General features: G+C 46.0%; 1 protein-coding gene across 1 annotated transcript in view; it reads left to right on the top strand.

The window, feature by feature from the left end:
• The window catches only part of LOC136620934 (nuclear pore complex protein Nup133-like), a 103,970-nt gene that overhangs the window by 46,722 nt on the left and 35,117 nt on the right, over positions 1 to 22,131 (top strand). Inside the window, exon 5 of the mRNA XM_066596028.1 lies at positions 8,972 to 9,103. Within this exon, the coding sequence (XP_066452125.1) occupies positions 8,972 to 9,103 (132 nt within the window). The remainder of the gene's footprint in view (positions 1 to 8,971; positions 9,104 to 22,131) is intronic.

Raw genomic sequence — 22,131 nt, 5'->3', positions numbered from 1 at the left:
AGCATTTTTGTATATCGCCGATGCTCGCTAAGGTTTTCATTTGTGAAAATCTGGGCAATTCAAGAAAGTGATGGGAACGACACAGCAACGGATAGGGCAGGCGAGGGGCTACATGTTGGGCTGCATCTCAAGTTCACAGGTCCCACTATTAAGCCACAATAGCGGCAAGAGTGGGGCCCCCCCCCCTCCCAACAACTTTTACTTCTGAAAAGCCCTCATTAGCAATGCATACCTTAGCTAAGCACCACACTACCTCCAACAAAGCACAATCACTGCCTGCATGACACTCCGCTGCCACTTCTCCTGGGTTACATGCTGCCCCCCCCCCCCCCCCCGCACGACCCAGTGTCCACAGCGCACACCAAAGTGTCCCTGCGCAGCCTTCAGCTGCACTCATGCCACACCACCCTCATGTCTATTTATAAGTGAGTCTGCCATGAGGAGGAACCGCAGGCACACACTGCAGAGGGTTGGCACGGCTAGGCAGCGACCCTCTTTAAAAGGGGCGGGGCGATAGCCCACAATGCTGTACAGAAGCAATGAGAAATATAATCCTGTGCCACCGCCATCAGGAGCTGCACACGTGGGCATAGCAATGGGGAACCCATGTGCCACACACTATTCATTCTGTCAAGGTGTCTGCATGCCCCAGTCAGACCGCGGTTTTTTATAAATAGTCACAGGCAGGTACAACTCCGCAATGGGAATTCCGTGTGCACCCACAGCATGGGTGGCTCCCTGGAACCCACCGGCTGTACATAAATGTATCCCATTGCAGTGCCCATCACAGCTGAGGTAACGTCCGATTAAATGCAGATGGGCTTCGGCCCACACTGCATGCCCCAGTCAGACTGGGGTTCTTTAGAAGTAGACACATGCAGTTACAACTCCGTGTGGACCAACAGCATGGGTGGGTGCCAGGAAGCCACCGGCGGTACATAAATATATCCCATTGCATTGCCCATCACAGCTGAGGTAATAATGTCATGTTTAATGCAGGTGGGCTTCGGCCCACACTGCATGCCCCAGTCAGACTGGGGTTCTTTAGCAGTAGACACAAGCAGTTACAACTCCCTGTGGACCCACAGCATGGGTGGCTCCCTGGAACCCACCGGCGGTACATAAATATATCCCATTGCAGTGCCAAACACAGCTGATGTAACGTCAGCTTTAATGCAGGTGGGCAAAAAATTAATTGGATTACACTGTAGGCGAGGGCCCCAAAAAATTGGTGTACCAACAGTACTAATGTACGTCAGAAAAATTGCCCATGCCCAACCAAGAGGGCAGGTGAAACCCATTAAAGGGGTTGTCCCGCGCCGAAACGGGGTTTTTTTTTTTTTTAAACCCCCCCCCCCCCCCGTTCGGCGCGAGACAACCCCGATGCAGGGGTTAAAAAAACCACCCGCACAGCGCTTACCTGAATCCCGGCGGTCCGGCGTCTTCATACTCACCTGCTGAAGATGGCCGCCGGGATCCTCTGTCTCCATGGACCGCAGGGCTTCTGTGCGGTCCATTGCCGATTCCAGCCTCCTGATTGGCTGGAATCGGCACGTGACGGGGCGGAGCTACACGGAGCTACACGGAGCCCCATTCAGAAAAGAAGAAGACCCGGACTGCGCAAGCGCGGCTAATTTGGCCATCGGAGGGCGAAAATTAGTCGGCTCCATGGAGACGAGGACGCCAGCAACGGAGCAGGTAAGTATAAAACTTTTTATAACTTCTGTATGGCTCATAATTAATGCACAATGTACATTACAAAGTGCATTATTATGGCCATGCAGAAGTGTATAGACCCACTTGCTGCCTCGGGACAACCCCTTTAATCGCTTTGGTTAATGTGGCTTAATTTGTAACTAGGCCTGGAGGCAGCCCAGTTAAAATAAAAATTGGTTCAGGTGCAAGTTTCAACGCTTTTACGCCCTGCAGCGGGAAGGGGTTAGTTTACGTCCTGGCAGACTGGTACTTCCCGCAACAGGACGTAAACTTGCGTCCTGGAGAGAGCGTGGGATCACATATGATCCCGCGCTATCCCGCAGCGGGAGCCGGCTGTCAGTCACAGCCGGCGTCCCGCTGTTAACCCCTTCCCTGCCGCGATCTAAATAGATCGCGGCAGGGAGAGAGTTCACAGAGGGAACGCGCTCGCTCTGTGTCTCCGGCCGGCTCTTGCGATGCCATGCCTTATGACAGCGATCATCAGGGCAGTGTTGTAAGTCCCTCAGAGGGACACAGTGTAAAAAAAAAAATTTAAAAAATGTAAAAAAAAGAGTAAAAAAAACATTTTTTTATGCTTTCTCAGATTAGCATAAAAAAGGTACAAAAAAAATCAAAAACCCACATATTTGGTATTGTGCGTCCGTAACAACGCATACAATAAGTTGCACATGCTTTTGACTGTGCACGGAAAAAACGCTTAAATTTTTAGCATTTTGCCTCACTAAAAAAGGCAATAAAAGTGATCAAAAAAGCCGTTTGTACCCCGAAATGGTAACAATAAAAACTACAGCTCGTCTCGCAAAAAATAAGCCCTCATAGAGCGCCGTACATCAAAAAATAAAAAAGTTACAGGACTTTGAATGCAGCAATTTAGAATAGAAAAAAGATTTCCAAAAAAAGGGGTTTTATTGCAGAAAAGTGGGAAAATCAAAAAAAAATGTAAGAATTTTGGTATCGTTGTAACCGTACTGGTCCGCAGAAAAAATGGAATGTCATTTATGCTGCATGATTGACGCTGTAAAAAAAAAAAATTTAAAAATCTATGTCAGAATTGATGCGTTTTCTCTCCCTGCGATCATAAAAAAATAAAAAGTTTTACAATATAGTCTATGTACCCAAAAGTGGCACCGATAAAAACTACAGTTCGCCACGCAAAAAACAAGCCCTCATACGGCCGCGTCGACGGAAAAATGAAGTTATGACTTTTGATAAACGGAGAAGAAAATCCGCCAAAAATAGTTGCGTCCTTAAGCCCAAAATAGGCCATGTCATGAAGGGGTTAATGAGCATTGAAACGTATAAAAATTGTTTACAAAAATTATATGACTGAGCCTTGTGGGCCTAAGAAAAATTGCCCGTTCGGCGTGATTACGTCAGGTTTCAGGAGGAGGAGCAGGAGGAGGAGGATGAATATTATACACAGATTGATGAAGCTAAAAGGTCCACGTTTTTGATGGTGATAGAGAACAATGCTTCCATCCGCGGGTGCAGCCTACATATTATTTAGGTATCGCTGCTGTCCGCTGGTGGAGAAGAGAAGTCTGGGGAAATCCAGGCTTTGTTCATCTTTGAGTGTAAGCCTGTCGGCACTGTCGGTTGACAGGCGGGTACGCTTATCCGTGATGATTCCCCCAGCCGCACTAAACACCCTCTCTGACGACGCTAGCCGCAGGACAAGCAAGCACCTCCAGGGCATACAGCGCGAGTTCAGGCCACGTGTCCAGCTTCGACACCCAGTAGTTGTAGGGGGCAGAGGCGTCACGGAGGACGGTCGTGCGATCGGCTACGTACTCCCTCACCATCCTTTTACAGTGCTCCCGCCGACTCAGCCTTGACTGGGGAGCGGTGACACAGTCTTGCTGGGGAGCCATAAAGCTGTCAAAGGCCTTAGAGAGTGTTCCCCTGCCTGTGCTGTACATGCTGCCTGATCTCTGCGCCTCCCCTGCTACCTGGCCCTCGGAACTGCGCCTTCGGCCACTAGCGCTGTCGGATGGGAATTTTACCATCAGTTTGTCTGCCAGGGTCCTGTGGTATAGCATTACTCTCGAACCCCTTTCCTCTTCGGGTATGAGAGTGGAAAGGTTCTTCTTATACTGTGGGTCGAGCAGTGTGTACACCCAGTAATCCGTAGTGGCCAGAATGCGTGTAACGTGAGGGTCACGAGAAAGGCATCCTAACATGAAGTCAGCCATGTGTGCCAGGGTACCTGTACGCAACACATGGCTGTCCTCACTAGGAAGATCACTTTCAGGATCCTCCTCCTCCTCCTCCTCCTCAGGCCATACACGCTGAAAGGATGACAGGCAAGCAGCATGTGTACCCTCAGCAGTGGGCCAAGCTGTCTCTTCCCCCTCCTCCTCATCCTCCTCATGCTCCTCCTCCTCAACGTGCTGAGATATAGACAGGAGGGTGCTCTGACTATCCAGCGACATACTGTCTTCCCCCGCCTCTGTTTCCGAGCGCAAAGCGTCTGCCTTTATACTTTGCAGGGAACTTCTCAAGAGGCATAGCAGAGGAATGGTGACGCTAATGATTGCAGCATCGCCGCTCACCATCTGGGTAGACTCCTCAAAGTTTCCAAGGACCTGGCAGATGTCTGCCAACCAGGCCCACTCTTCTGTAAAGAATTGAGGAGGCTGACTCCCACTGCGCCGCTAATGTTGGAGTTGGTATTCCACTATAGCTCTACACTGCTCATAGAGCCTGGCCAACATGTGGAGCGTAGAGTTCCACCGTGTGGGCATGTCGCACAGCAGTCAGTGCACTGGCAGATGAAACCGATATTGCAGGGTGGCAGCGTCCGTGTGGGACTTGCGGAAATGTGCGCAGAGCCGGCGCACCTTTCCGAGTAGGTCTGACAAGTGTGGGTAGCTTTTCAGAAAGCGCTGAACCACCAAATTAAAGACGTGGGCCAGGCATGGCACGTGCGTGAGGCTGCCGAGCTGCAGAGCCGCCACCAGGTTACGGCCGTTGTCACACACGACCATGCCCGGTTGGAGGCTCAGTGGCGCAAGCCAGCGGTCGGTCTGCTCTGTCAGACCCTGCAGCAGTTCGTGGGCCGTGTGCCTCTTCTCTCCTAAGCTGAGTAGTTTCAGCACGGCCTGCTGGCGCTTGCCCACCGCTGTGCTGCCACGCCGCGCGACACCGACTGCTGGCGACGTGCTGCTGCTGACACATCTTGATTGCGAGACAGAGGTTGTGTAGGAGGAAGGTGGTTGAGTGGAGGAAGCATACACCGCCGCAGATACCACCACCGAGCTGGGGCCCGCAATTCTGGGGGTGGGTAGGACATGAGCGGTCCCAGGCTCTGACTCTGTCCCAGCCTCCACTAAATTCACCCAATGTGCCGTCAGGGAGATATAGTGGCCCTGCCCGCCTGTGCTTGTCCACGTGTCCGTTGTTAAGTGGACCTTGGCAGTAACCGCGTTGGTGAGGGCGCGTACAATGTTGCGGGAGACGTGGTCGTGCAGGGCTGGGACGGCACATCGGGAAAAGTAGTGGCGACTGGGAACTGAGTAGCGCGGGGCCGCCGCCGCCATCATACCTTTGAAAGCCTCCGTTTCCACAACCCTATACAGCAGCATCTCCAGGCTGATAAATTTGGCTATGTGCACGTTTACCGCTTGAGCGTGCGGGTGCGTGGCGGCGTACTTGCGCTTGCGCTCCAACACTTGCGCTAGCGACGGCTGGACGGTGCGCTGACGGACATTGGTGGATGGGGCCGAGGACAGCGGAGGTGAGGGTGTGGGTGCAGGCCAGGAGACGGTAGTGCCTGTGTCCTGAGAGGGGGGTTGGATCTCAGTGGCAGGTTGGGGCACAGGGGGAGAGGCAGCGGTGCAAACCGGAGGCGGTGAACAGCCTTCGTCCCACCTTGTGGGGTGCTTGGCCATCATATGTCTGCGCATGCTGGTGGTGGTGAGGCTGGTGGTGGTGGCTCCCCGGCTGATCTTGGCGCGACACAGGTTGCACACCATTGTTCGTCGATCGTCTGCACTCTCGGTGAAAAACTGCCAGACCTTTGAGCACCTCGGCCTCTGCAGGGTGGCATGGCGCGAGGGGGCGCTTTGGGAAACAGTTGGTGGATTATTCGGTCGGGCCCTGCCTCTACCCCTGGCCACCACACTGCCTCTTCCAACCTGCCCTGCTGCTGCCCTTGCCTCCCCCTCTGAAGACCTGTCCTCAGTAGGCGTAGCAAACCAGGTGGGGTCAGTCACCTCATCGTCCTGCTGCTCTTCCTCCGAATCCTCTGTGCGCTCCTCCCTCGGACTTACTCCAATTACTACTACCTGAGTGATAGACAACTGTGTCTCATCGTCATAGTCCTCCTCACCCACTGAAAGCTCTTGAGACAGTTGCCGGAAGTCCCCAGCCTCATCCCCAGGACCCCTGGAACTTTCCAAAGGTTGGGCATCGGTCACGACAAACTCCACCGGTGGGAGAGGAACCATTGCTGGCCATTCTGGGCAGGGTCCCGGGAACAGTTCCTGGGAGTCTGCCTGCTCCTCAGAATGTGTCATTGTAATGGAGTGAGGAGGCTGGGAGGAAGGAGCAGCAGCCAGAGGATTCAGAGTTGCAGCAGTGGACGGCGCAGAACTCTGGGTGGTCGATAGATTGCTGGATGCACTTTCTGCCATCCACGACAGGACCTGCTCACACTGCTCATTTTCTAATAAAGGTCTACCGCGTGGACCCATTAATTGTGAGATGAATGTGGGGACGCCAGAAACGTGCCTCTCTCCTAATCCCGCAGCAGTCGGCTGCGATACACCTGGATCAGGAGCTCGGCCTGTGCCCACACCCTGACTTGGGCCTCCGCGTCCTCGGCCGCGTCCACGTCCTCTAGGCCTACCCCTACCCCTCAGCATGGTGTATTACCAATAGTGCAGAAACAGGACGCTGTAATTAAATGTGCCGCTTATTGGCCTGTGGTTGGAGGCTGACTTTGCTTACGGAACGCACAGCAGAGGCAGGAAAGAATTTTGCGCAAGCCTGCTGTAACACTTAGCTGGCTGCGTATGAATTAGGACAACTACCCCCAGCAGAGACCCAGTACACTGAGGACGGTCACAGGCAGCCCAAATAGATTTTTTTTCCCAAATGTTTTTGGAAAGGCCCACTGCCCATATACACTAAATATGTCTTCTATCCCTGCCTCACCACTACTGGCCCTGGACAATGTAAAATTACTGTAGGACGCAATGCTCTGCACGGCTGATATACAAAAAAAAAAAAAGTGCAACACTGCAAAAAGCAGCCTCCACACTACTGCACACGGTTAGATGTGGCCCTAAGAAGGACCGTTGGGGTTCTTAAAGCCTACAATAACTCCTAACACTCTCCCTATAGCAGCTCCAACACGATAGCACTTTCCCTCAGCTATGTCAGAACGCATCTGTGGCGAGCCGCGGGAGGGGCCGATTTTTATACTCGGGTGACACCTGATCTCGCCAGCCACTCACTGCAGGGGGGTGGTATAGGGCTTGAACGTCGCAGGGGGAAGTTGTAATGCCTTCCCTGTCTTTCTATTGGCCAGAAAAGCGCGCTAACGTCTCAGAGATGAAAGTGAAAGTAACTCGAACATCGCGTGGTACTCGTCTTGAGTAACAAGCATCTCGAACACGCTAATACTCGAACGAGTACATTCGCTCATCTCTAGTTTTAATGTATTAAAATAATACAAGCATAGTTGTGTATATAATGATATATACATATATTATGGGAATGGTATACCTGTCTGGAACTCAATGTAACTTTTTTCCCCCTCGGTTGTTGAGTACTAGAGAGCAGATTAGTGAAAAGTGAAAGAGTGCTAAGTCTTTAGTGATATTCCCAAAGAGTGTTATCACTGTCATGGTTACCCAAAGACACCTGCTAGCATCCTGTCGGGCTGACGCAACAGAGTGTGCAGGCTCAGCCAGCCAAGGAGTGTTTTTCTTTCGGCAGCCTGAAAGACCTGCCAGAGCTCCCGTGCCCAGTCAGCGATTCTGACAGGTGCCTGAGGGAGTGCAGACAGATCATCTCTACTTATGTCTCAGCTGCTGCACATATCCTGGCCGTACATGGCCTTCTCGTCAGTCTGACTGTGCAAAGCGCATATGTCAGTCTACCAGTCAGCCTGAATAGCCAGTAAATATTCCAGACCTCCACGGCTGACTTGTCATTATGCTACCCGTCATGTGCCTGTACTCTGCATGTTAGGATGGGTTTTTAAGCAGAAAGGTGATTTCAGCCATTTCCCCCTACTATTCAGAGAATATGAACAGGTTTAGATAAGTTTTTGCATTTTTCTTTCTTATATACCCTTTTTTTTAACTATTTTGTTTTGAGCGTTTTCTTAGACAACTAATTTAAAGGGGTATACTGCTTTTTTTTTTTTTTTAATTACAATTTTCACTCATCCACTGGATGGGTGAAAACTGATAGGTGGGCGTCTGACTTCTGAGACCTCCACCAATCCCTAGAATGGGGGACCAATGTCTCCCCTATTTCACAGTTCAAGTTGGTCTCCCATTTCTGTAGTGTAGCTGGGAAATGAAAGTGCTGGTCGCACATGCGCAGCAGCTGCTCCGTTCCTCTCAATAGGGCAAGGCAGCTGAGCATTGTTCTCTGTCTGCCCCATCTGAAATGAATGGACAAGAAAGATAGTCTGATAGACTGAGCCTGTGTGGTCTCTGAGAGTGACTGACTAAATCACCTTGTAATATGGTAACATGCAAAAAAGCAGCTATAAATGGATGCAACATCTGAGAGGAGTGAAAAGTAAAGTAAAGTGAATTGTAAGGGTTGTTAATCCAGGGATTTTTTTAGATTGTCGGATTTGGAGTCGGGAAGGAATTTTTTTCCCTAAAAATGAGGAAAACTGGCTTTTACTTCATTGAATTTTGCATTCCTCTGGATCAACATTGCAGAATAACGGGCTGAATTGCATAGACATGTTGTGGTGTGTTTTTTTTTTTTTTTTAAATTATTTTTACTATCCTTTCCTACTACAGTATATTATGAATCACTAGTCTTTTTACATTGTTAATCCAATACACAGTAAGCCATGACAGCATGAAAAAACTGTGCTGCACAGAGCTGGACAAGGAATTAGAATAAAATGGCTACATATGAGCTGTGTAGCATCATCTAGTGAGAATTCCAATACGTTTAGCTTTAGTCTAATTTAACCTTGAATAAGTATAGAATATTACTTTAACAGCAACGTTTATTTTGTCATGTGTTCATATATTTCAAAACGTAATTTGTTGCATAGTCTGTTTCAGTTATGGCAGCTACATGTGAAGGATCAATACACTATTGGCCAAGTCTTATGCATGAAGACCTTTACACAGAAGCTTATGCTGACTTTGGAGATTCGGTTTGTTCATTTTTAACTGCTGTAAAGGTAAGATGCCATTTAGAAAATAAAGAAATATATATTCTTGTACAGCAGTTCCTTAAAGTGCGCTTGTGGTTTAGTGGCTCCAGAGGTGCCGATGAGCATGCCATTACCTTGCTAGGGTTCAGTTCTCTATAGATTACCCTGTGACAAGCGGCCATTTCTAAATAATTTAAAGGGTGTTCTAAAGTATCAGATGAGTCCAGGACTCCACTCCTGCTGCATTGCACATGCTGATGCCAGTGGAGATAAGTCCTGGACTTTTTCCGGGCAAGTTGTAGCTTCATTTTCTAGATAATGCCAAGATGGCCACTTATCAGACACCTCTTTAGAAACAAGAATCCCGACTGCCTAACCGTTATGGTATATGATAATGGGTTTTCTAAAAGGGACAACCTCTTTTAAAACGACTGTATGATCCTAGGACAGAATTTTATTGCAAGACTGGAGGGGAAGTTTATATTAGTGCCCTCCTTTTATTCTTATACTGTCACCAGTTCAAGGGGCCTCCCTCTGGTGTTCCTGTTGCTAATCAGTACACAATGTGCTTGGTTAAGCAGCCACTGCACGCTGCTTTCTGATTAACCAGCTCTGCTCATGTGAGAAGTGCTGGCCAATCGAAGCAACATGTAATGTCTTAGGCATCGTGTCCACGGGCACGCGAGGATTCCAAGAGAAGAATACTGCAGCGGACTCCACCCGTGCCCGCAGCCATGGACATTTTCTTACCTATTCGGAAGCAATGCGGGTCTTCTCTGTCCCAGCCGGATTTTCTTTTCTCCTGCATTGTAACATCTCCTGCTCTTCCGCGGATCCACGGCACGTCCACAGTGTCGGATGCGAGTGTGCCGCAGATCGGATGGCTTCCATTGACTTCAGTGGAAGCTGTCCGTGCGGGAATCCGCAGAAAATGGAGCATGCTGCAATTTTTATCCCCCACGTGCGATCCGCACGCCGGGATGAAGTGATATCCCCAGGTATTTAATTACCTGCAGATAGTCTATGACCATATTGAACTGCAGATCGCTCGTGCAGGTGACCCGCGGGAATTCCGCAATTCAATTTTGCCCGTGGACATGAGGTCTTAAACTACTGATGCACAGTAAGCATCGGGTAGTTTTTTTGTTTCACTGGAGTGGGGGCTGTGTGAGAAGAAGGGGGGGGGGGGGTCACGCAAGTTATTGTAACCCTCCATCCTGTTAGCAAGTGGTTGCTTTAACTGCTTCAGCCTATGGTATTTTGGGTCTTCAGGACTAGCCATTTTTAGTATGCATTAGCCCAACAAATAAGCTGTTCAGCGATCAATATGATTTTTGAATCAGTTTTTTTCATGATCAGTTCTGATTTTCTTATTTTTATGCACGTGTCATTGGGGGACACAGGAAGACCGTGGGATATAGTTACTGCCTGTAAGGAGAATTTATGTGTTTATCAAAGAGAAGACTCTCCCAGATCTAGTGCAGAAGTCTGGGCCCAGGAGAAATACATATCACAACAGCCTGTGCGGTATCAGATGATTTCTAATTTATTCTAAGGTGTTCGAAGCTTATGTACCATAAATGACATCACAGGAAAAGTATATACCTTCAAGATTAATAAGAATACATGATAGGCTAAAACAAAAAATGATTAACATAAGTTACACCTCTTAAGGTGTAACTATAGCATACAATTAAACGGTTATGAATTCAGGGAAAAGGAATGCAAGGCATATCTAGAAGTCTATCCTATTTCCTGTGAGCCCCATCTATAAACATGCATACATGGATGGACTAGGAGACTGTCTCATCAGAAAACATACACTGCTATAGAAGGGTTTTGTTTAACCCCTTCACCACTTTATACTAGTATCATGCTATATATTTCTAGTCTACAATGCATTAAAAGAACGATTAATTGATACATTGATCTACAATTTTCTTAACATTCCCCACTTTAGATCAATACATCAACACAGTATAATAGTAAATACACATATAAAATAACTCTACCACAGACCCCCTGGCTTCTTCAGGCCCGAAGCTTTATTACCAGGAGGTCTGGGTTCACACTTCAAGACTAAGTACGTAATTATTTCATTAAAAAAATACTACATTGATGCATATATAAAGTCATTCCACCAATTGTACCCAAAATTAGGCCCGCCCCCAAGAGAAGCTTGGCCTTGATTTATTATGAGATTGCTTCTTTCTTCATATATAAATGATTGTCCATCATGATCTAAAATCTTATCGAAGTGTCAATCAATTATTTAAAGCAATCCTCTGGAACAATCAGAACGCACTGGAATCAAAATGTCACTCTTCAAAATCATCAAAGTAAAATAGTGCTTCCTTCATAGAATTTTTACCCATCACTTCTCACACAGAGGTGGTCACCTGACCCAGTAAGCCATCTTGTTCTCCGTCATCTTGTATATTTTGAAACATACAGTAGTTTTGGTGATGGAAGTGTCAATAAGGTTTTGTAACAGTCTTCAGATACATGGAATACAGCAGCAACCGCAGAGTACTAGAATGGAGGCACATACTGACAGACTAGTGTGGAGTATATGACTTGTGACCAGTGTCCGAACAAGCTTTCAACCAGTCCCTGAATGGATCGTCTATGCCAGAGTTATCAGCTAGTTCATTTTATTATGCATTTAACCCTTCCAGTGCTCGGGTATCATCTGGTGTAGTGTTATTAGGAATGAAAGTACAACAATATCCTTCAATCATTTTACAAACTCCTCCTTTTTCTGCTAGTAACATATAACGAGAGCCATTCTATTTTGCCATGCAATGAGTGAGGTAGATCCTAGTTGTTCTTCTAGGCCCCTGATTGCATCTCTTGTATAATTAACAAATCTCTGTTGGCTATAATATATATATAATCCAGTCTACATCTTTATTCACTGTTACCCACCATGCAAGAAGAGACTCAAACCCCCTGCAGCCATCTGATTTCTCGCCCTATACTCGTCCGTTACCCCCCTTGGGACCCCAATGGCGTCAGAGGAACCTTTGGGAGAGGAGTTCCTAGTTCTCTGGACACGGCCCTTGCTGTTGCCCTCGGAGGTCATGAGGTGCACAGCCATTATCAGTTGTACCAAAGCACAATCCCGTTAGGGGCTGTACCTGGCACCTGTTCTAGGCCCTGTCGCCACACAACCATCACATGTCTGCGCGTGCTCTCTGTAGCTCAGGCCATATCCCAGAGACAGCGTGCCCTTAACGATTCTCCTCTCTGCACAGCATCCCTCAGGCAGTCTCCTGTAGTCTGCCTGGGTCCCATTACCAGGTAGCGTGAAGCAAGTATAACCTCAGGATCAGAGGCAACAGCAGGTATTTGGTCCCTGCCCACAGGTGGAAACAGCAAACTCAATGTATAACATGGATCACTTAACTGTGGGGTGTAGGTACAGTTAAGAAGCTTAATTACACATTTTACGTTCATCACAGCGTGAGGACTTGTCATTAACTTTTATCTATCGTGGGGTCAAGTCTTTCTATCTCGTATAATTATTATTATTAACATACAATTCTCTATACACAATATTTACTGCATAACATAAAGATTCACACATTACTACTACTACTACGATCATCTGCAGAGTCGCTTGGTCCTGCAACCTTAACACACCGCCCTCAGGAATTTCTCTTATCAAGGAGAGTTGATGGAGTAAGATAAACGAAGCTTTAACTGTGTCTGGACTCCTACAGATAACTGCAGCATCCTTGGGATATTTTCCCTTAATAGGAACACTCAGGTCTCACATTATCAACAACTTAATTAGTATTATTTTTTCTCTTAATGACATTATCACATTGAAAACACCATTAAACAATCAAACTCACTGCAAACCAATCACAGAACTGACATGTACACAAATAACAGCAAGAATGTATGTTACCTATTCACACAGGTTTACACTAAACTTCATTCCTGATCATCTTCATTACAAGTCTATTCATTTCAAGTAAGCAGAGCATAGCTATAGTCAGTCACACTCCCCCTCCCTTCTTCTCACTGAACTCTAAAACTGAAAGGTGGGGGTGAGGGTGAAACAAGCATTCCCATGTAACAGATGATTTAACCATTTGTGAGCTGACCCCACCACACAGAGCCAGCACTCAAGCCATTGTCATCCTTATTTAATACTACTGTAAACTTTCATTCCTTCACTGTCTCATCCCAGGACTGTCTGCATCATGTAATCATCCCTTCTGTCCTGCTGCCTACTATCCCTGATCCTTGTCAGCACTACCGTCACCCATAGCAACCTGTCCCCTCACTACCATCACCCTTATCTGAAGGAGGCCATATATATTCATCGCTACGACTAAATATCCCGCAGTATCATACTGACCCCTATCTTATAGCACACACTTAAGGCAGACAACATATCAAGACACAGAGGACAGTGATGGAGGGTTCTGACTATTCCTACGCAATTCAGAGAAGACGCTAATCACTGGTGTTGTGTACTACAAGTGCAAGCATTGGGATGCTAGGTAAAAGGTACATCTATGGGAGATAAGAAGCCAAGATGGCGGCTGAAGGTATTACAGCAGGTACTAAAATGACTGCAGGCCATGACTAGCACTAAGATGGCCGCCAGGGACGTGGCCTGGCTAATAGTACAATCAAGCCAGGCAAGCAGCTAGCCACGCCTTACTCCTTTGTGTACAATGCCAACTAGTCCCTTATCTGACACATATCTATAATAATCTGTATTTGTATAGCACCAACATATTCCGCAGCGCTTACAGAGACAGGGAGATACAGAAAGACAAAAGTACAAACATTACAGAACCAAGGTTACATTGTAATCAGCTGATGGAAACAGTAGGGGTGAGGGTCCTGCTCCAATGAGCTTACATACTACAAGTAATGGGGGGATACAGAAGGTAAAGGGGCTGGAGATGTGCGCGGTATGGCGGGGTGAAGTTTTGCACGGTATGGTGAGGTGGGGAGTGAGGGATGCTATACACATAGACAATGGTCAGACATTTAGCCGTGTGACGGCAGAATCAGTATGACTGCAGGAGCGGTTTATGATGGCTACCAGGGATTGCAGTCAGTAGGTCAGGGAGCAGATCTACCAGTATGGTGCTCGTCACTCCTTCTATACAAGTTACACTCCGCGCTCTCCCAGCATCCCCCATCGCGTGGGATCGGGTAATATGATAATGACCTCTGACAATTGCAGGGCTGTCATCAATAACATTTCCCAGATTCACCAATACACCAAAAAGAAATACCATTCCTGTCATTTTTGTCCTTACCGATGAGGCCCTCGGGAAGGGGTGTGGATTTCTTCACCGGGTTGAGACGAAGACCACCTAATGTGGCCCCCCCCCCTTTGTAGCAGGTTTAAACCAGACCCCCTCGGCACACTGTCCCTGCTCTGCCTGTGTCACCTTATTACAGGTAGATTGGTGAATCTAGATCTGCCATTCAGCAATCCTTATTGCAGTAGGAGTGGTCAGGAGTACCTGGTAAGTACAAGTGGTACCTGATAAGGTCTTTCTCACTTTGGGGTCTTCCAGATCTTTTTCTTTATCCCTTGATGAGGACCCAATCACCTGGTATTACTTCCCTTAGTGATGCTTTAGCCACTGTGGCTGCATCCGCTGACCTGTGGGAGACACTTCTATCCACTTGGCTAAAGCATCCATGATAACTAGGCAGTATTTCTTACCTTCACATTTGTATAATTCTATGTAGTCCATACCAATGTGTAGGAAGGGATACTGAGGTGTAGGACGGCGCCCCCTCCTTGGTCTTATACTCCCTTCTGCATTGTGTTTAGCACAAATAATACAAGACAAAAAAATTTTTTTAGAGTAGTTTATAAACCCATAGGCTGTGAATACTTTCCATATAAGTGCTACCATCCCCCCTGTTGAGACATGACACAGGCCATGGCTCAAAACTGCTGCACATCTGAAGAACGATTTAGGTAAGATAGTTTTTTTTTTCTTTTGCGGAGATGTACAACCCATATACAAAGAGTGTATTCAGCATGTACAAGAGATACCTCCTGCAGACCTTATGTGCCATCTCTCCCAGACAGTTGTATGGAGGACCGTCTGAAGAAATAGGCAGTAAGGTAGATGGATGGAGCATAGTACATCCCTCAGTTGTCAGGTGTGGCTGTGAGCAGTAGTGTCATGCAGGGGGATGTCTTCTAGGACTGAGATATGAGTATAACTGTGTGCGGTACTTTCAGTGTGAGTGGGGGGAACAGCACTATAGTGGCAGAAGGTCTGACTGCTTCAGCTGCCGCCACGACCGCTTGTACACAGGGTGGGAGCACTCGGCCACTGCATCTAGTCTGCAAGATTACTATGCCAGCAGTCTGTTTCCCACCGTGTTCCTGAGTTAACACAGGGGTCATATATCCTTCCCCTGAGTCAACAATTAGCACAAAGGGCTTGCTGTAGTTCAGCAGCCCCCAAGACCGATGTGCCCACCAGAGTCTGTTTTAACCTGACAAAGGCTTCCTCAGAGGGCGCATCCCACTGGATCCTGTCAGCTGCAGCCAGAGGTTCATCGTAGATGAGTCTGGTAAGAAGCGCTGTCAGAGATGCAGAATTTGGGATCCAAGCTCTGCAGACGTTTCTCATTCCCAAAAAGGACATCATTTGCTCATAGTTTTGGGACCTCCAGAATTGCTTGCCTACCTTCATCTGACAGGTTATACCCCAAATATTTAACCGTTTGCTGACTGTATTGCAGTTTCTACCTGTTTACTTTATGGCCTTGCTCATAAAGAAACCTCAAGGGTGCAACTGTGTCCCCCCACAATTCTCTCCACTGTCTGCTGCTGGCTACCAACATACAGTAGTAGCTGACTACCTCTAGGAGGCTGGAACTGGGCTAAGTGTGCTGACATAGCATGGGAGAAAATTGTTGGATTCACAGCAGCCCTGAGGTACTCTGGTGAAGGTATACCTAATTTTATCATAATATCTCATCTCAACAATTTTACTGGACATATTCGAGACTACATAATCTGACATTTCACAGGCTTATTTGTCTCTAGGTCTGTTATAACTGGTTCAGAGAGGGATTCCCTGTGGGTCCGGCCATTAACCCCTCTTACCATGATATGACTATTACTACATTTTACATTGGGTACATATTGGGATGTATTAATGTCCTGGTGGCTCCTGAGCCCACCAGGAAAGTAATCATCTGCCCATTCACCTGGAGATCTATCTCGGGCAGTATAAATTGCCAAGAGATCCTCCAAGTGTTATACATCGACCCCCTCTTAGTCCTTTTTCCCCAAGGTGCCTGAGAACATTGTTTTTCAGGGCATTCTCAGGCAAAATCACCAGATTTCCCATAATTCAAACACACATTTAAATCCCTGAGCTGCGTCCCACCTCTGCTTTTTCCTCTGCCTCTACTTTCACGTGCTCTTGCTGTCCAATGACCTCTCTGACTTTCCTGAACCATCATATCACATTCCTCTCCCTGTATAAAAACTCTCACTTTCTCACCCTTTTCTTTGTAAAACTTTTCTGAATGTTTTGCATATTGCAAAACATCCTGCAAATATCCCATCCTAAGGGTAACCATGTATCTCATTATATAACCTCCTATTCCCTTCTTTACTCCACTTACAAATGCATTCTTTAATGGCTGATTATATGCAGCATTGGGATCATCTTTCTCCCCCTGATTATTCTATGGAAGGGGTCTACTATCTCCTCCCCTCCCATTCTAATTTCCTTCTACACAACTCCAATCTGGCTCTAGAATTATTCTATCTGCTCTCTCTATTTTTCATTCAATTGTAACTCCTCATTAACCCTTTGAATTGTTCATCAAACTGTCGGGGGTCTATTTTTATATGGGCGTGACAGTTTGGGGCTTCTTTTAACCAGGCTTCAGCAGTGGATAATCCGTATTTCTGCTGATCTTTTAGCTGATTTTGTCCGTATTTTATCACATAATTCTTTACAACTAGGAACTTTAAATTTTTTTATTTTTTAAATCCATATTTCTTTTCCCACTTATGTCACAATATTTGACATAGTCAGGATCTAACTTGTGCGTGTACTTCTTATCCCCTTGAAGGGCTTTCTGTCGTTGGCAACAACAACAGAGACCTGCACAGGAGAATGCCTTACAGTTTATATTTCCCATTGTTAGTAAATATGTTCTTGGTGCCGATTTACAAGACAAACAACATAAAACAAGCCTCTGGCCACTAAAATGTTTAGTGAAAACGCAAAGGTACCTTATCAGAATCAGTGCTTCGCTATATACACGAAGACTCCTTTTTGCTTTACCGAGTAGGGCCTGTGAACATTGAACACAATAAGGGACTTGTCCGAAAACAACCTACACAGCGAGGTTGGTCCTTAATGTGTCCTAGAGGTCAGTGCCCACGTATCGGGTCCGCTTATCTCAATCAATTTTTGTCAGACTGAAATCCAAGTTTTATTTCTTTTTTTCTATAAAACTTAACCTTTAATAAATTATATACTAAAAAAATCCTAATCAGGAAAGAAGCTTTCATAAAAGAACTGTTAATCAAGTATGCAAATAGTGCGTCTTATTCTCTGTATACCTCATTGGTCATCTTCACCAGCATTTTATTCAAGACAATCTGTTGTGAAGTATGCACAGACCATTTTGTAGAGCTCTGGTTTAGTTTCACACCAGTTTTTGTGAATGAGTATGCACCCGATAGTGTTTTATGCGCTCACTCGCCCTGGTTACTAGATATACAGATCAAGTAAATGAAGTATCTATAACCCCTTAAAAAAATTATTAAATTAGTCACAAAGAGACGAATAATCTCTTTTTTGGTTCTTTTCTGCCATATATGCTGTGCTCAACGCGTTTCCTCGCTTGCGCGATTCGTCAGGAGGAAATGTAACTAAATGCATAGAACCACACGATAGTCACAATCTACGACTCTTCATTCAAAAGTGCCTTAATCCCAAAAGTTCTTCAGTTACCAATAGGATTAATTGAACGGAGTGCGTAAGATCAAAAAAAAATGACTAGCGTCTGCATACTCAATTACAAAACGTAGATTATGAGTTTGTAACGCTACGCAACCGAGACGTCATCCATCAAAAACGTCTCTTTTGGTTGCAATTATACTGCACATATGCTAGTGTCTATTTCTAGAACACTAGGTAAGCTACCAGAAGTCTATCTAGAGTACTATTAAGAGGTATGACAACAATCTGTCTTAGATGCCTGGCAATTTTTCAGTCAAGCTAATCTAAAATAGTCCCTAGATTTCTAAGGTTGCAAAACCCCAATTTGTCAAGGTACTGGTATTTAACCTCAAGCCCCTTTCTATGCTCAGGCTCTGGTGCTAATCACCAGTAACCTGGCTTTGTGGAGTAGTCAGCAGCACACAAAAAAATAAACAAAAGAATTCTGGCAGCAGCTCCAGCCTTGGTGGTAGGCTGGAGGCATCTGATGTGCAGTGAGCTGGATGTTCCTTTATGAAGCCCTAACATGACACTCCTCCCTGTGGGTGTGTATACCTTGGCCAATCAGCTGTTGCTATGGTCATTGAATAGACCTGTATGTGAGAGCATCTGTTCATTAAGATTGCCTTTACTTTTATCATGGAAAAGGAGACTTCTCTTAACCGGGGTGGCATCCTATAGTGTTCTGTGTCATCCGATCTAGTGTAGAGACCTTTGATGACACAGAGTTTAACTATGTGAGGTAGCCCGGTTACTTCCGGGATCACATGATCGATGTCACGTGACCCCCCGCGTTTAAGCAGCGTTTCAATAAATAATCCTCTTTTATCTTCATCCATACATAGGAGGGGATGAGATGTCCAGCACTGCTCCTGCTGCAGTTATGAGGCTGTTATAACTTGTGCCCTTCACATTGTCCAGCACTGGAGCGCTCCTCTGGCTAGCTCCACCCACTGGTTGATCATGTGGGGCATTGCATCATCCTTGTGTCGGTCACATGACCGGCCTCCGGTTTCTCTGCATGGCCATATGTCATTGGAATGTTATAGCTTCCCATATCCTGCCTACTCCTTACGTTGACCTCGCAAGGGGAGGAGGGGGTTGTGTAGTCTCCTTGGCACACGTATGATCGGCTTGTCACCTCTATTGTCACATCAAAAGGATAGAGGAGTGAGAAGTGTTTTAATGTCGCTTACCAAATCAAGCAGCAGATAACCTACTGTGACTTTCTACATCAGCTACGGGTGTGTTAAATATCCATTCTCATTATGTAAGAATCACTTTTATGTGGATATATTTATATATAATACCATATTCAGATGACTTGTATACCTCAAGCATGATGTCATTTACTTTATCATACTTGAAGGACTAGCAGCTCATGCCCATACTATACGTTATCATTTGCCCTTATCAAGGTGTGTTTGTGGAGGTTTCCTGCTTGTTAAGGTAAGTCTATATTATGATAGTCCCGTAGTTTGCTAGATGATCGGTAGCGTTTACGTGTTATCTACACCATCAACTCCTTCTTTATTAATGATATATGCCCAACATATCTGGGACATGTATTTATTGGCTCAAGTGTTTGGGGGGGTCAGTTTTGAACACTGTCGCTTGGACACTTACTGTTAGAGTGCATCCTCAAATCGTGTATCAAGATAGTTTCATACTATTACTCTGCATCAATTTCCATGATGATCTTAGTCATGAATTGGAATTACCTGTTGATCGCTATTTCTGGATAAAGGAGCAGAAGGAAAGTACCTCATTCAGACCTCTAGGTGCTACACTATCTATTCTGTACGTCCATTCTGCTTCTTTTTGTAACAGGCGTTTATCGAGATCCCCTCTACGGCCCTGTGATTTAATAGATTCAATGGCCTGAAATTTCAAATGGCTAATATCTCCACCATGATATTCATGCATGTGGTTAGCTAGAGGGGTTTTCTCTTTTCGCCCGATGTTGCCTACGTGTCCCTGAATACGCCGTCGTAGTTGCTGTGTTGTCTTGCCCACATAATTCCATGGGCAAGTACAGGTAGCCAGGTAGATTAGATGGCTTGATCTACAATTAAAAAATTCTTTAATTTTGAATTTTTTACCAGTGGACACGCTTTGAAAATCCACCCCTTTCTAAATCATTGTGCAAACTGAACAATTCCCACATGGGAATGTTCCGTTGGGCTAGGGGCCAATATCCCAATCACTCACACATTCGCTTCATGCAGTATAAGACAACAATACAAATATTGCATTATGTTAGTAGGCGGCCGCCCTCTTTATATTCTTAGTTACTCTATAACACAATATCAAGGAGAAAGTAATAGAAAGATAAGAAGTAAAGTTCCTGGACACCCCTATGTCCCATGACGTCATCTAAGCTGCTTTTATGTGCACGGAGTAATTCTTTCCTGTAGCCTTCTCACAATGGCTATGGTCTCACATAGACTACTGCTATTGCCCCTTGGCAACCCATTCGTCTATACTTCTCATTTACCTTACACATTTCACATAGACTACTGCTATTGTCCCTTGACAACCCATTCATCTATACTTGCCTCTCATTTACAATACACATTGTAAATTCTACTAACACTAAAGTATACAGAAGAAGAAGAGAGAAGAAAAGTTTAACCATTGTTATACTTACTACACGTTATCTGGGAGGCTTCTAAATTCTCAGGCTAGTTCGGAAAAACGTCACTGTTTCAGACAGGATGCCCGACTGGCCTCTAATGACGTCTAAGCAAGACAAAGGTCTTTTAATGATCGGAGAGTACTTTAGACCCACCTTTTCACAGCCAGGCTGTACTCTCCCTCTGCAGTGAGTCTTAACGGCTCGAAGGACCAAAAATGTAAGGAGAATTTATGTGTTTATCAAAGAGAAAACTCTCCCAGATCTAGTGCAGAAGTCTGGGCCCAGGAGAAATACATATCACACCAGCCTGTGCGGTATCGGATGATTTCTAATTTATTCTAAGGTGTTTGAAGCTTATGTACCATAAATGACATCACAGGAAAAGTATATACCTCCAAGATTAATAAGAATACATGATAGGCTAAAACAAAAAATGATTAACAGAAGTTACATCTCTTAAGGTGTAACTATAACATACAATAAAACAGTTATGAATTCAGGGAAAAGGAATGCAAGGCATATCTAGAAGTCTATCCTATTTCCTGTGGGCCCCATCTATAAACATGCATACATGGATGGACTAGGAGACTGTCTCATCAGAAAACATACACTGCTATAGAAGGGTTTCGTTTAACCCCTTCACCACTTTATACTAGTATTATGCTATATATTTCTAGTCTACAATGCATTAAAAGAACGATTAATTGATACATTGATCTACAATTTTCTTAACACTGCCACTAAGAGGCGACACTAAGCACAAAGAGTTAGGTCCGCCTGCTGGCTATATTCCTCCCTGCCGACACATGGCCAATCCGTTTTAGCCTAGTGTCCGTAGGAGGTGGACGGTCTCGCCCGCAAGGGCTGAATGAATTCTCCAGGATGGGCCAGGGCTAACGGGGAGATTTAACTCTCCCTTTTAACCCAGCCGAGGAGGCAAACAGAAGTAGAGCAATCCTTCTGTGGTCTGCCTGGTCCCCTCAGAAGAAAAAAAGAGGACCACCCGGGTACTCCTGGGTGTGTTCTGCCAGCCATAGAGCCCCTCGTTTGTCCGGATCAGCATCCCCTCTCCGCGCAGGGCAGGCCATGTTTGGGGTGAGTGCTCTGCTGGAAGTGATGGCTAGCTGACCCCAAGGGCACTAGGACCCGCCAGCCATAGAGCTCATGTTTTTTTTTTTCGGGCGGTCCACATCCTCTCCCCGTGCAAAGGCAGGCGATGGTAAGGATTGAGCTCTGCTGGAGTTGAGGAGCTGTCTTAAGAAAAAAAAGAAGACAGGTGAGTATCAAGTAGCAGGTGAGAAAAATAATTTCCCTTGCTGCCCTGGCCTGTTCAGGGTCCCCTCCTGTGTCACGCTGCCGATCAGGCTGTGTATTTGTCGCATGGGGTATTTGCCGCCATGCAGTGTGTTGTGTTACGTCTTCACTGGCCACTTTAGGCCATA

This window comes from Eleutherodactylus coqui, chromosome 3 (assembly GCF_035609145.1).
Source record: "Eleutherodactylus coqui strain aEleCoq1 chromosome 3, aEleCoq1.hap1, whole genome shotgun sequence".
Taxonomy (NCBI): domain Eukaryota; kingdom Metazoa; phylum Chordata; class Amphibia; order Anura; family Eleutherodactylidae; genus Eleutherodactylus; species Eleutherodactylus coqui.
Note: the sequence above shows the minus strand (reverse complement) of the source record. Positions and strands in the feature narration are given on the sequence as shown.